The sequence below is a fragment of the Protomyctophum parallelum genome, assembly GCF_964188405.1.
Source record: "Protomyctophum parallelum genome assembly, chromosome: 3".
NCBI classification, from domain to species: domain Eukaryota; kingdom Metazoa; phylum Chordata; class Actinopteri; order Myctophiformes; family Myctophidae; genus Protomyctophum; species Protomyctophum parallelum.
Window position 1 is genome coordinate 42,563,753 of NC_139698.1, and position 15,665 is coordinate 42,579,417.

The 15,665-nt window shown below is 39.9% G+C and overlaps 1 protein-coding gene across 1 annotated transcript; it reads left to right on the forward strand.

Annotated features, from left to right (window-relative positions):
- Window positions 1-2,458: 2,458 nt before the first annotated feature.
- Window positions 2,459-13,413, forward strand: LOC310856413 (GA-binding protein subunit beta-1-like). Its single transcript, XM_083761829.1, has 8 exons — window positions 2,459-2,586; window positions 3,714-3,821; window positions 6,325-6,492; window positions 7,682-7,876; window positions 8,606-8,705; window positions 9,370-9,534; window positions 9,897-10,018; window positions 10,566-13,413. The coding sequence occupies exons 2-8, from the start codon at window positions 3,714-3,716 to the stop codon at window positions 11,115-11,117; spliced, it is 1,410 nt and encodes a 469-aa protein (XP_083617955.1). The 5' UTR covers window positions 2,459-2,586; the 3' UTR covers window positions 11,118-13,413.
- The last annotated feature ends 2,252 nt before the right edge of the window (window positions 13,414-15,665 follow it).

Here is a 15,665-nt window from a genome sequence, read left to right on the forward strand (position 1 = left end):
TTTTTCATTTTGTATAATATGTCAATATGGTTAAAAGTGCATGTGCCTTGAGGAGCCATATTGTTTTACTTTCTGCCTATTTGTTATTTTGTTTGTACTTTGTCCCTGTAGTGGCCATGAGTCTGAACTCTGGGCTGCCAAACTCCCGTAGCAACAATCTGTGTTAAGACTGTTTAACATATTTCTCTCCTGGAGTTGTCTGATACACTGTTTTGTTTTATAAACATTGTGTATAAAATAGCACCACAACCCTAAGTTGCCATGGAAACAAAGGAAGATGACGACACAGCCCAGGCTGACGTGATGTGTGGCATGCCATGAATGCACGCTGTGTATAAAACTATGGGATAGTAGAAATATGCCTTTATTATGCTGCGTTCACACATTCAAGACACCTGTTTTGTGTGTGACACCTGTGTCTTGTCTGAACACAGCTTTACAATTTATGCATTTAGCAGACGCTCTTAATCCAGAGCGATTTACATTAAGCAAGAACAAAAGCATGGCAATACATCACATACATAAAAAGTAGTTATCATGAACATGCGTAAGCTAAGAACGTAACCGTGGAATATCTATATAATTAATCTATACTATATACATATGCAATTCTAGTCCTGTAACATGCTATAAGTCTGTATAAAATGCTATCTAAGTCTACATAAAGTGCTTATCTAAGGGGCTAGGCCGCTAGGGCAAGTGCTACGGGCCATGATGGAGTCTGAAAAGGTGGGTTTTCAGACTACGACGGAAGATTGGGAGTGAGGCTGCAGTTCTGATTGTAATGGCCCTGGGAAGTGCATTCCATAGTTTTGGAGCCAGAAGGGAGAAGAGTTTGGGACGTGTGGAGCGTTGTCCCGGTGTATTTAGTGAAGGTACTTCCAGCTTCTCTGCGTTGGCTGATCTGAGTGCGCGGGAGGGTTTGTAGGGTTCTATCATATTTGCAAGATATGGGGGAGCCATACCTTTGGTTGCTTTGAATGCCAGCATCAGAGTTTTGTATTCTGTGCGGGCAGCGACCGGGAGCCAATGGTGGGAGCGGAGAAGGGGGGAGACGTGTGAGAATGGCTGGTTGAAGACCAAGCAGGCTGTGGCATTTTGGATCAGTTGGAGAGAGGCATAAGTGCACATGCCGGTAGGCCAGTAAGGAGGGAGTTACAATAGTCAAGTTTTTACAAGACTGTTAAAGCTTTGATGGATGTGTTCTGCCCCCCTCCCCCATCAAACAAATGATTGGTCAAACTATTGAGCTTCCACAGGAAATGCATTGGAGCAGCCATTAAACACAGACAAATAAGCCCAGTAAGGGAATATGTCGACCCCTCCTCACTCCCTCCTGGTGCTGAGGCCATCTTGGTTCCTAAACACAATATAAACAATGGGAGCGGGGTGGGGCTGAGAAAGGCCCTTATTAGAATAGATAACTCATACAGGATGAACAAGTGAAATTGCAACACTATAAAATTAAAACTGATAAATGGGTTCTCTCGCCTGACTGGATGAAATTGATGACACACCTGTAAAACTTATTTTCTGTTCAATAAAGAGCCAGGTAAACTCCTTTTACTGAACACATTTCACTCATGTAATGATTACTACCGGTATGTATTATTATTGCGACTGTACGTTGCAGATTAGAGATTACTATGAAAACCTGTCAGTCAGTCCGACCGTCACGCCTCGATAACTGGTTGTCAGTCCATCACACCTCGTGCCACGTCACGCCACCATATTGGCCGTCACGGCTGATCACAACACTGACCTCATCAAACCCTGGATAGCCATACATGGAGAAGACTGGATCATCACCTAGATCTGAATATGGAGCCGGCCGGCCAGCAACTCTACATCTGACCTCCATGGAGCTGACCTGTCGATCCATCCCCACCCGTCTTTACTCTTGTCTCCCTTTTGAGTTTTTACTCCAATGCATTCCGTAAACTTCCGGTTGTCCCGATTTGAAGCCTTCAAATAGGGATAAACCAATATAAGTCTTTGTAGAAGAGCCGCCCACACTGGCCCCTTGAAGTGAACGGAGTTTGCGTAACTCTGTCTTACTCTATGGCTCTGCTGGGCCCTAACTGGGCTGGCTTCACCCCCTATATGGCCCTAACTAATTAGTTAGCACACGTTTTTCCCTTCCAATTAAAAAAATAAAGTCCATATATGGGCATTCCCATTAGTTTCAGCACCTGCTTCTCGAATCTCGCCCTCAGGGCATCTTGGTTATTTATAGTATTATTTGAATTTTACGGCAAACTACCAATCTAACTCGTAGAACTTTTTTATATAATATACATTACACTGTAGTAGTGTATAATGTATAGTGTATAATAATAATATGCTGTAGTAGGCCGTCTCATCTGCCAAAACCATTATGGCCAAAACATTTGAATTTGTGCGCCATGCGAGACTGCGCACAAGCGCTTCCTTTTCACGTCTATGGTGCAGCCGCCATATTTGACCCACAAATAATAAAAACAAATGATATTTTGCTTAGCAAGGAAGTTTCGAAAGTGCACCAATCCAAAACGCATTTCCATCAGCTTCATTTGACACTAGCCGCTTTGACATCATCTTTTTAAGGCAAGTACACAACGATTACTACTTATTTAATTCCTTTAATCGTTTCTTTGACAGCTTTTCCTCGACATCAGCAAAGGACCTAACGCTAGCCGTGAACTAAAAAGCACAAGACAAGCATGCTATTTAATTGCGATCTATTCGCGCATTATAAGATGCGAACGTTTTACGTTTATCTCAAACGCATCGCAATAACAACAAGCAGACAAGCAGATCATAGGAGCAGTAGTGTTCACCCGAGCCGCAGCCAACACAACAGAATAGCGGATGTGGAAATAGCATAATAGTAGCTGATGTGCCACAGTGTTTTAGTATCCGCAACTTCCACCGGAACAAAGCGAAATAACATGTCAAACGTATAACGAACCTCATTTAATATTTTTACATGATTATATCTGCCGTGCTTTAGTGATATACCGAGTAAAAAGTGCTTTATATAATCTAGTTGGTGGTGAACGAGTCAACGCTAGGCCTTAAAGGACATATCGTTCAAAAATCATAAAAAAAACAAAGGGGAAAAGTATATGGAAAACGCTGAAAGCATACACTATTTCTAGCCAAAGCATCCTATGACATTTTCAAGTATAGTTGCTCTATTAATTTGTATCAGTGTTACACTAAAATTTACAATAGCCTAGCTACTATGTGTGCAAGTCAGTTTAAATTGCATGGGTGGCTATAATAAACTAGAGATTGCCCTTCCCATAGGCTACTTATTTTAATTGCCAATGCCTACAACGATTATTGTGTATTATGCCAACTCATTTGTGACAGTAGTAATGTTTGTATTACCCCATTACACACATTTGTTCCAGTTGTTTAGCATCCTTTGCATAGATATTATAATCACGGTATGTCAGTATCCTGTCAATCCCACAATTAAATTCGAGGGAACATGAATATGCATCAAGATAATTGGAAAAATATGGTCAAATTGAAAGGAAGAGATCGACTATTGGAACATTGTGATCAAATATGCTTCTTTGCCATTTAAATGAGCAAAAATACAAGGCTCTATAGGGGAGGCACCGCAGGCACGTTAGTTTGAATCCTGGATGCCTTGGATGGTATTGGTAAACAATATTTCTCTTTGATATCTCCATGCAATTCTTTCTCATTCTGTCCAGTAGATGTCGCTGGTTTTCCTCGGTAAGCGGTTGTTGGAGGCTGCGCGGTCAGGGCAAGACGATGATGTCAGAACTCTGATGGCCAATGGAGCTCCTTTTACTACAGACTGGGTGAGTGTTATGAATTTATAATAACGAATCACGATATCATCTCATGTCATGATTGCCCAAATCTGCACGTGTGAAACAAATCTGGTATATTTTGTACATTGATATGTGAGACATATTATACACAGGAAACATGTTTGTGTTATTTAATTTAATTTTAATTAGTTGCCTTAATTAGTTGCCTATTGAAACAAAATGCCATTTTTGGGACAGGAGACAGAAAGGTAGCCTATAATGTTTTGATTCCCATTCATTTACATTTAGCATCTTACAAGTTATATTATGATTTCTTAATTTAGTGCGCTTAGTCTAACATCTTCTACTAATGGAACTGGAAATATGCTCTCTATACTGTCCATTTTCATATTCCTAAATTACTCCAAGACTAAGCTAAGATATGTATGCACTTCATTCAGCGGAGAATATCTCAACTGTTCTTGGCTAATATGAACACTGCAAACAACTTAGGAACTGTGAAAGATTCTCTATCCGGGGCAAAATACCACTTAAAACATGCCTCTATCTTCTAAACCGTTGGAGCTACAGATGTTCTGAGATGCTCAAAATGTTCAGAATACCAGGGCCGGATTAACACCTCTGAGGGCCCCATGGGCACTGAAGCTCGAAGGGCCCCCCTTCACGCTCGCGCAATATTTTTGCTGTTTTGGGGCAGTTTTATGCCCCCACCCCCCCAGAGTGACAGACAGACTAGCGCATTGTTGCTGCTTTACACACAATTGCACTTTTCAGCTGCCCTTCTCACCAACAATAAAACACTAATCTTTTTACTAGACACCATTTCTTTCATTCGGATTAGCAGGGACATTTTCTGTGCGGTCAATTTGCCATTGACCGCCCATACATCCAAACAGACAAAGTCCTATCTAATTATATTAATGTCAAACTCACCAAAATTGCAGCTGTACAAAAGTGTTTGTTTCATAAAAATCCACGGTAGACATTATTATGAGCTACTTTATGTCAAGAAATTCCTTGCAGGTGATTTTTTTCTAAGTATTGGAGTTTTACTCAGTGCTGGCGCCTGGCTGTCTGAGGAAAAAAAAGAAAGGTCATTAATATTTTGACATATTATTACTTATAGCTATACTTTAAATAGAAAGTGCAGAAAATTACTTTCATATTTACAATCTAGTCTTTATAACCAGCGGAATAGTCAGCTAATTAAATTCTGAGGAGCCGGCCAGAGGACTCACCACTTTTCAACTGCCGTACGGGTTCAATGGCCAGATAGGTGGGCCGCATTTATTTGAATGATCAATGATTGTGTTCCGGCTTGAGGCTTTTTTTCTTTTGTATACCATTTAAATAGTGTAGAGAAAGAAATGCAGCTTTTTGTCGCAAAATGACTTCAAAGGATTGCTGCTATTGGTTTAAAAAAGCTTCATACCATATATAACATGTATATAACGACACAATGTGACATAGCTCTGTTTACACAATGCTGTACCCCCTCCAACTCCCCATTTTCAACTGTTTTATTATATTTTGACACTTGCTTTGGCAATGTAAACGAATATTTTCTCATGCCAATAAAGTTCCTTTGAATTGAATTGTATCAACAGAACTAACACAGTAGTCCTACTGTATTTATCGGTATCACAAAGAAAACTACCTTTTCAAGGTTTAAAAGAAAAATAAATCCAGGTAATTTATTTACATACATATTATTATTTTATTACTACAGGTTGCGAATCACTGTTCTTAGTGTTCTACAGCACAATGTTGATTTACTGCTCCTTGGCCCCCACAACCAAAGCAATGTGTTTACTTTTATTCACCATGCATTACCTACCCCGGGGCCGGCGGTGGCTCAGGGGTACTAGAGTGGCTGGATGGTAACCGCCAGTTCGAACCCGGGCTCCCCCAGAGTTGGTGTCGAAGTGTCCTTGAGCAAGACACTGAACACCTTGCATAGCTTCGGCCACCATCGGTGTATGAATGTGTGTGTGTGTGTGAATGGGTGAATGTAATGCACAATCTATGTAAAGCGCCTTGGATATAGGCGCTATATAAATGCACAATTCTTAAATGCACCGTTTACCCCTAAGAGGCACTCTTATTCAACATTCATTACCTACCACTAGTGGCACTCTTATTCACCATTCATTACTACTAGTGTTATTTTATTAACCATTTATTTTACTAGTCACCCTTATTAACCATTCATTTTACTAGTGTCACCCTTATTACCATTACCATTCATTACCAGTGCACCTCTTATGCAAGAGTTTCTTCATGTCCCTCTTTCTAATCACATACTCTCCTCTGATATTCTTTTTTCTTTCACCAACTGTCATTTCTTATGAGTTGTGTGGGACTGTGTGTGTGTGTGTGTGTGTGTGCGCGCGTGTGCGTGTGCGCGTGTGTGTGTGTGTAATTCATTCATTCAATGTGATTTGCTCTGTCTGGATCAGAGCGATAGCCAGAAGTCTTAAAGTGTAATGTGACTTCTCAAAATGACTTTGTTGTCTTCCTTATGATATAGCTGGGCACATCCCCCTTACATCTAGCGGCTCAATATGGTCACCACTCCACAGCCGAGGTGCTGCTCCGTGCAGGTGTCAGCAGGGATGCACGTACCAAGGTGGACAGGACCCCACTCCATATGGCAGCAACAGAGGGCCACTCTAGTATAGTGGAGCTGCTTGTTAGGGTAAGTGAAATGTTTAAAATCACACCCGTGTGAAGTGAGGGGCGCTCTTGTCATCATACATCATCACATTCCGGCCAATCACAATTGGCGACCTCACTTGTATGCATGTTTTATCCTAATCACTTGTGGTGTCCTCAATTTTCTGTCTTCAATTTTTATCCTCAATACGTACTGTAACATTTAGCACCCTGAGCTGGAGTCGAACCGGGTCTTTCGCAGGGTCGATTCGTTACAGTACTTTGCTCAGCCAATCAAATCATCGCTATGGGGTGCTCTGCCAATGAAAACATCACTATGGGCATGGGGTACACACAAATGGACAAAGCTGTGCATAGGATAGTGTGGGCTCGAGTAGCTCTCTACTCAATGATGATGATGTATTGACACACATGACGTCACAGTCCAGTAGCCAATTAAAACGGTGTAACACCTCTCCCTCTGACTCACTTTTGGTTGGCCTACATGATATCACTGCCCAGTGCTCAGAGGGCAAATGCCCCCGGGAATAACGACGTACATGACATCACAGCCCATAAAATAGCCCCGGGAATAACGATGTGCAATAACAACTGTTTTTTGCTGGTTCTCATTCTGCTTAAACTGAGACAAGAATCAATACCCTGTTAGTATTTTCTTCTGTTTCATAATCCCACACATGTTTCAGTCACATGGTTCAATAATATGCACTAGCAACACCCAGTGTGCTAGAATGCAGGCTTGTATGTTTATTCAGTTGAAGTAAATTTGATTGTTTTTAGTACTGCCTCTGTAGACAAGTCATAATTTAAGAATACAAAAGGTAAATGTAACTGCATGAGAGCCTGTTACTCTATAAAGTTTTAAATAATATCCTTTCTAAACATTTTTGAGGGGCGCTAGCCCCTCCTATATACAGGTTAAATTGTTTGTTTTTAGTTCAATGTTTGTTTTAAAAAGGCCATTGACAATGAAGGGAAAATTTACGTCATCTTGTCCCTAACACAAACATTAAATGCCATTAACAATAAAGAGAATTTAATGTTTGTTTTGTCACTGTTTGTTTTACATCACCTAATCAACATGAGTTAGACTTTTTAAAATGTATATCTAAAACAATGTATATGGTTGGCTTTTATTTATTGTTGTTTTATCCTTTGTAATATAACATGGTCTTCTCCCCACCACCTGGGGGTGCCACATGGCCATGTAGAGTGGCGCAGACATCAACGCTAAGGACATGCTGAAGATGACTGCTCTTCACTGGGCAGCCCAGCATGGCCACAGAGAGGTGGCTGAGCTCCTGCTCAAATATGGAGCCGATGTTCACTCCCTCAGCAAGTTTGACAAAACACCCTTCGACATCGCCATGGACACCAGCAACACTGAGCTGATGATACTCCTGCAGGTGAAAGCAGGGAGGAGACACTGGGAGAGAGAGTGAGAGTGATGAGGTCATACAGAGAGGGAGAGGAGGGGGGGAGAAAGAGAGGGATGGACAGAGGAAGCAACGAGAGAGGCAGTGAGATAGATGGATAGAGAGAGAGGGGTGGGGAAGAGAGGCAAAGTGAAGGAGAAAATGAATTGTGTGTGTGTGTGTGTGTGTGTGTGTGTGTGTGTGTGTGTGTGTGTGTGTGTGTGTGTGTGTGTGTGTGTGTGTGTGTGTGTGTGTGCGTGCGTGCGTGCGCGGTTTGTATCATTTCAAATGTGCTTTAAATTCCTAAGTATAAACTGCCCTGAAATAAGAAAGCCTCTCTCAGCAGTGTTGCCATGGTTTCAAATCGAACCTCTGTGGCTGAGAAGCAGCCATGTTATAGAATAGATAGTCCACTAATTTTCCACCACAATACCCACATTCACAGAGGAATGGCTTAGGCCTTATATTATAAATAGATTATTACTTTAACTAAAAGAGATAGTTTAGGAGGATTAATCCACTCTGTGAAATCAAGTCTAAGCTGTAATGGTGACTATGGGTAGGAACAGAATATTCCTAAACATGATAAGATCTGAATTCTCCCACTACGGCTTTATGTAACAGAAGTGTGTAGGCTTTGGTTAGGATGCAGGACACTCTGTGTTACAGTTAGATAACATCTCACTCTGTGTGCGTGGTGTATGTGTGTTTTGTCGATAGGACGTCATGCAGAACCAAGTGAACATGAACCCAGAGCCCCAATACATAATCCCTACAGGGGGGATCGTGAACCTCTCGGACCTCGTTACCACCAAGACAAGTAGGGACCCTGTATATTCAAGCATTCATATATGTCCACAGATCATGGTGATATCCGATACTGTATAAATAGCATTCATATGTCCACAAATCATGATGATATCCATTCATGGATGATAAACAAATATCCATAATACGTCCATAGAACATGATGTATTGTAGTATACAATATATTGTATTAACTAGAAATATAGTTATTTAAGTAGTACGATAAAGAATTATGCAAAATGCTTGCGTCACTAGCTGGGACAAATGTCTGGAGCCCTGTTTTATCCCTCCACCATTCTCCAAATTCTACTATTCTGAATAGAAGGAATTTATTAAATCAGAATAGATGAAGTCAGTGTAATCAACATCTCTCATGCACATTTGTTAGGTACAAGCATGCTGTGTATCTCAGTGAGAAGCTGTCTAAATCATTTAGGAATTCAGGCTTAAATCATTTGTAGAAAACAGTTTTGTTTGTTAGGTGTGGTTGAATACTGGTACGTCGATACATTTACAACAGCAATTCAAAGCATAACGTTATTAACATTTAAGTCGACATTCTGTTTCCTGCTCCAATATTTAACATGAGATGTACTTGTTCATTAATGTAGTGAAAGAGTTGTAGTGCTTGGTTGTTCCCACCCAGTACCCACACAGCAATCTGTTGTCTCCCTCAGTCAAAACCGAAGATACAATTGCTGCGGAGTCAGTAGACTCGGCCATACAGCATGCAGTGGGCGAAGGAGGTCAGAGGGTTATCACCATAGTGACGGATCAACATGGCAACCTGCAGCCAGCTGGCCTCGGTCAGCAGTTTTTTGTCACCATGCAAGGAACGCAAAGTGAGTAGAAAACACTTTTTGTTTATTTCTTTTAAGTTCAGACTTACTTAATTGTGTCATTGGCCACCATGAGGTAAAATACACACAATTATTCTGTTCTGTAACGTTACTTTTTGTAATGGATGTTAATTAAAGAAGGAAATCCTTTGACACCCATTTCAGGATATAATGTATGGATAGATAGACAGCAGACCTGAGTTATAATTAGTTGCACGCAGGATGATCGGTACGTATCGATTCGAAAGTAGCAAATTTACAGCACAATACATCGTGTATTTTGGTACACAATTAATCAGGCTTAACTAGTTAATCAGGCTTAACTATTTTGAAGCTGCCTTGCTCTAAGACTCTTGTGTCTCCAGTGGTGGCGGTGCCAGCCAGTGCCATCACAGAGGAGGTGGTCCAGGACGAACCTCAGCAGACTATACCCGTACGCAAGAGGAAGGCTGAAAATACAGCTAATCATACCAGCCCTAAAGAAAAGGTGAGCCAATAATAGCAGCCATTTACTGTACACCTATACTTAACCACTGAAAACACTGCTGTCTGTGATAAAAGTGATCATGTTTATTTGACATATTCCTTCATTCTCCATGGATTAAATTGGCCCTCATGTTTGGGGCATGTTATTTTAGGTAAAGTTTTGAAATATATATATATTCTTTGTATTAAATCTTTTACAATAGCAGATTGTAATAAGCTCACAAGCTCTAAATAATTTAGAAACTGAAATTTAAATATTGCTCAATGCTTACATAAATATAATTATAAGCATTATTATGCTTGCCACTTTGTATTGTTATTTAATGTAGTCTGTGGTACATAGTGCAATAGCAGTCAACCATTAAATAACATTTAATATGATTTATAGACTCTGGCAAAAGCTTCCACTTTCTTTAAGAAAATACAGATGTACCAGCTCATAACACAATAAGATAAGATGAAAAAATGAATAGAAGATTTAACGGGTTTATCAGTCATCTGTTCAGCTAATTTATACTCCTCTCCATTTGCCTGTACTCTCCCCGCAGAAGGCCAAGGACAGCCGTGAGCAGCTGGAACGGCAGCTACAGGAGGCCAACAGGAAGGCCCAGGAGTACCGGCAGCAACTCCTCCAGAAGGAGGAGGAGGCAGAGCAGTATCGCCTGAAACTGGAGGAGGCCATAGCCAACAGCAACGCCACCACCACTGTCTCTACCTCCACTACTACCGCTAAAGACGCGGATACAATGGCGACCAGCAGCGCTGTGGTGGTGATGGAGGAGACCGTGCAGGAGGTGGTGGAGGAGCAGCTGGAGATCACAGAGGGAGTCGTCATGGAGAAGAAGACGGTGGACGAGGAGACGGTGGAAGGAGAGGAGGATGCGTCCGATGCAACAGAGAAGAAAGAAAGTGAGGAGGATGCAGGAGGAGCAAACATTCCAGAGGATGCAATCCTGGTCAACGAGGGTGACTTGGATCCTGGGGAGGGCGACCAGCTGGTGGTGGAGGACACTGACGAAGGGGAGGCGTCCCCGAACAAGGCTTCCACACCCAAGCGTGGCCGGGGGAGAGGCAGAGGCAGAGGGAGACGCAGACGCTAGTGGCACGTTCCTTTTTTATTGTACCTGTCATCATTCTAAACTCTAGTTTTTACATAGGAAGTACATGCTTTCCCAATATGCCAGTGATGAAGCCATTGGTTAGTGTTTTTACAAGCTCATGTTGAGCCTCATTAGAGAGAGGGAGCAGTTACACCCATAGACTTTGTTGACACTCGGTTATCATTTTTAGGTTCTTACCTCTTGGCTTCCTTAAAATTATGTTCAGCATGCTATGGTGTGGTCAACTGGAAGTAAAGACATGGCCTCACAAGTTGTGAACCCGTTTTAGATGTGGAGACATCCAACTATCAGTCTCTGGTGAATTAGAGTTGAAAGGAATGTCAGCCTATCAGTCATAAACAGTCATTTACGATCCCTTCGTCAAGTCTTTCCATACATCAGCAGCAGCGCAAGAAGTTATTTGCCAGAAGCTCATTCATTTTCTGTGAAGTGATATGACAGCCACTGTTGAACAAAGTTGATTAATTTACTTGCAGAATCTGGCTACAGGTAAACATTTGTGCAACACTGCCTGTCAGCTGCCAAACGGGAACCAGTGTTGCTTTATGTCCTGCTTATCCTGGTAGCACTACACCTAGCAGCTGGCAATCAACTCAAACCTGTAGCAGGTACTTTGAACACAAATGTTGCCTTACACTTTTAGGTGATTAAACGTTTCATTGCTTTTGAGTGGCTGCTAAAAAAAGGACTGAAGTGAATTCAATTTAAATGAGCCCTGATTCTCTTCCTCTCATTTATATTCTTGTTTTAATGTGTTTATTGACTGTGTTTTATAGGCTGTGTTCTCTATCTTCCATATCATGTGTTATCTGTCTAACATTAGTCAATGTATTATTAATAGCATTTTAGCCTCCCTTATATTTTGACTTTACTAACTTGGGCAAATGATGACTGTGTGAGAGGTGGCAGCAGTTGTCTCTGATTCAGAGACATATACTTGGATATGGTGTGGGCAAGGTAGCAAACTACAAGTGCAGACTAACCTACAGTAAGAATAAATAGATAATAAATGCATACAGGAGGAGGGAGAGTTACATTCTGGATTGGGCATTATACTGAGGGCATGTTATGTGTATTGGATTGGAATGTGATGACGTGATTTATAATCAAATTATTGAAATTGGATTGATTAAGCTGATGATCAGTATGACTGATATAGCCACGAGCAATTGTATAATCCAGGTGGGATTGCACATTGATGGAATGCGCAAATACAAGTGGTGTTTTGTTTAGTGGAGTCACACTAAAACAGAGGTTGTATAGTTTCCCCAAAACTATTTCTCACTATTGTTGTCCAAATTTAATTAATGTACATTCATAAGTTATTATTCAGTTCTTCTGTGTTTTCTTTTTCTATTTGTTTTATCTTGGGAGATGTTAATTTGTCATCTGTCATTGATGACTTGTGTTTGTATTGTCAAACTGTAGTCTTTACAGTGAATGCTTCTTCACTGATGAGACTTGGGCTGGGCAAAAGTATGTGTGATAGTATTTTTTCATCTTGAAAAATTTAGTTTCTAACACTTCATAAAAGTTTGAGTAATTTATAGATTACTTTTCCAATGCAGTGCAACCACAATTGTAGGCCAGAAACTGAATAGAACCAGAAAAAGCTGTATCGAGCCTTTAGTCAGTACTAGTAATATTTGACTTGGACAATGATTCAACTTAGTTGTCCAGATTTGAACTTCACACAGCTCCCCTAAACAGAGTTATACTCTTATACAGTACTTTCTCTCTTTAATTACATTCTAGCTACCTGCCGTCCCTACTTTGTGCATGTCATATAGGCAAAAATCCCTCTACATTACAGGCTCACAACGTTTCGAATCGCTTCGATTGTTGCGAGCTTGTAAATTGGCATAAACGTTCATCATTTCACTGGGGACCCCCTGGAACCACCCCAAGGGCCGCTGGGGGTGTCTCCGGACCCCACTTTCAGATTTACTGGTTGAGAAAAAATCATAAGACGTTAGAACTGTACCATAAATAGATGAATATCACATTTCCATTCCTGTGTGAATGTTGTCTGTCGCCATGGGGCTCTCGAGTCTCAAACTAGTTGGGGTAGATTGTAGCACTACAATTATTTTGTCAACTCAGTTATCTGATTTATAACTATTATGATTATGACTTTTCTTTTTTTGTGGTGTGGGAAAGAAACACATTTGGAAAATTAAAGTTAAAAAAAAACTGTTACATAATTTTGTATTTGGAATACACATTTTGTAAGAAAAAAACTATTTTTAGAATTAAATAAATATGCTCATTATTATTCTGGGCATGCTTTTCACATTCATTTTGCAACATTATCATGTGACATGATACTGACAATACTAACCATTATACTGACATGATACTGATACTAACCATTATATTATCATGATAGTGGCATGATACTAACCATGATACTGACATGGTACAAACATGACCATGATTCCATGATACTTGACATGATATTGATCATGATACTGACATACCGACTATGGTCCTGACTATGGTTAAAGAGTCCTAAACATACAGAGGTACTAAACATCTCATCTAAAAAATTATAAAAACAATTATGAGAGAAATGATGAAAACCATGAAAAACTACATTTTTCATAGTTTTCAAAAAGATTAGGAAAATCTACTAACTATAGTATGTTTTTCATCGTTTCAAATAAATGATACCCCCACCCTACACAAAATACTATATTAAGTTGTTTTTCATGGTTTTCAATATTCTTTTAAAAATCTTGAAAAACGACATACAATAGTATGTTTTTCATGTTTAAAAAGAAAAAGATCACACAGTTGGCAACCAATGTCCAACTGTTTGTACTTTGTAGTTATGTATCTGCCAAAATATATTGTCTTCCCCTGTATTTAAGCATGTGCTGCATCAGCCTGCAGAGCTGTCCTCTGGTGAGTGTTGAATTTTGCATCTTGCATTTAGACGTTTGTACAAATAGTTTGGTTATTATTAATAGTAAGCAGCTGACACATTCCCTTTGTAGGATTGGCATACTTTCTTAGCTCTAATCCTGTTTATTCCACCCGCCCAAAATCTGTGGATGTAAAATATGAAAATGATTACTCAATAAATGAAGCATTTATTTGGCACAGTACAATAGAGAAATAAGGTCCATTCCCCCTTCTTAAATATGGAAAATGATATGCTGTTTCTATTACTGTGGCAGATAATTGCATATCAGTGCATGGTGGTGATAGAGAGTAGATTGGTATTCTGCATGCTATACTGGACCCGACTCGGCTCAAAGAGCAGCTTGGGCCTGAACCTGGAGGGAAAAAACATCATGTGTCTGTATTGGCCTGACGAGAGCTAGACAGTGTCTGGGTTAACAATGAATGACCACCGCTGGTAGCCACTGATAAAACCTTAAAGAGAAAGTATTAATTGAAAAGGGCAAGGATGATGGAAAAATGATATTCCCCTACATTATTATTATTATCATCATCATCATCATCATCATCATCATCATCATCATCATCATCACACCTTTTAGGTTATACTCTATAAGATCTTATTAAAACAAAAAGACAAAAAAGGCAAAGGTATGTGATCATTTTGTATTACAAAAGAATGTGACTCGTTGTGTTGGACTACAGGCAACCAAAACAGATTCAATAAAAGGCTCAAATATACTGTAGGCTTGAAATAGCTGCATAAGCAAACGACCAACAGCTACCACATATAATTAAATAACTCAGAAACTACAAAACATTTCAAAGTAAAAAGTTCCAGCATGTGTGCCCACAGTAAGCTGAATTATAAAAAGTGTGAATGGAGTTTCTAGGTGAAAGTGACTTTTTGACAGAGCTGCCATTGAGCCCCATTATAAATGTCTCAAATTTGAAAGCACTATATTTCTAAAACTATGAAACATTTCAAAGATTCCTTTTCAGGCAAACATGTCCACCGTAAGATGAACCTAAATAGGTTTGAATGGGGTTTCTAGGCGTAAGTATGTAGGACTAGTAGCATGCTAAAGTTTGTGCTATTGCCATTAAGAATGCATTGGGCGTTTAAGTTAAATAACTCAGAAACTACAAAGCTTTTCAAAGTAAAAAGTTCAAGCATGTGTCTCCACAGCTGAATAAAAAAAAAGTGTGAATGGAGTTTATAGGTGAAAGTGCTTTTTTGACGTGCCAGTGTCTGCCATTGAGCGGCTTTGAGCCCCATTGTAAATTTCTCAAATTTGAAAGCACTATATTTCTAAAACTATGAAACATTTCCAAGATTCCATTTCAGGCAAACATGTCCACCGTAAGATGAACCTAAATAGGTTTGAATGGGTTTTCTAGGTGTATAAGTATGTAGGACTAGCATGCCAAAGTTATACATTTCTCATATATGGTTTCGGACGGCATACTATAGCATGTCGTCTTTCGTGATTTTGGTGGATTTGAAAAAAATATGAAAATCATGAAAAAACGACATAGGCCTACTTACTACTATAGTTCTACTATAGTTCATGGTTTCGGACGGCATACCGTTTTTCGTGATTTTGGAGGATAAAAAAA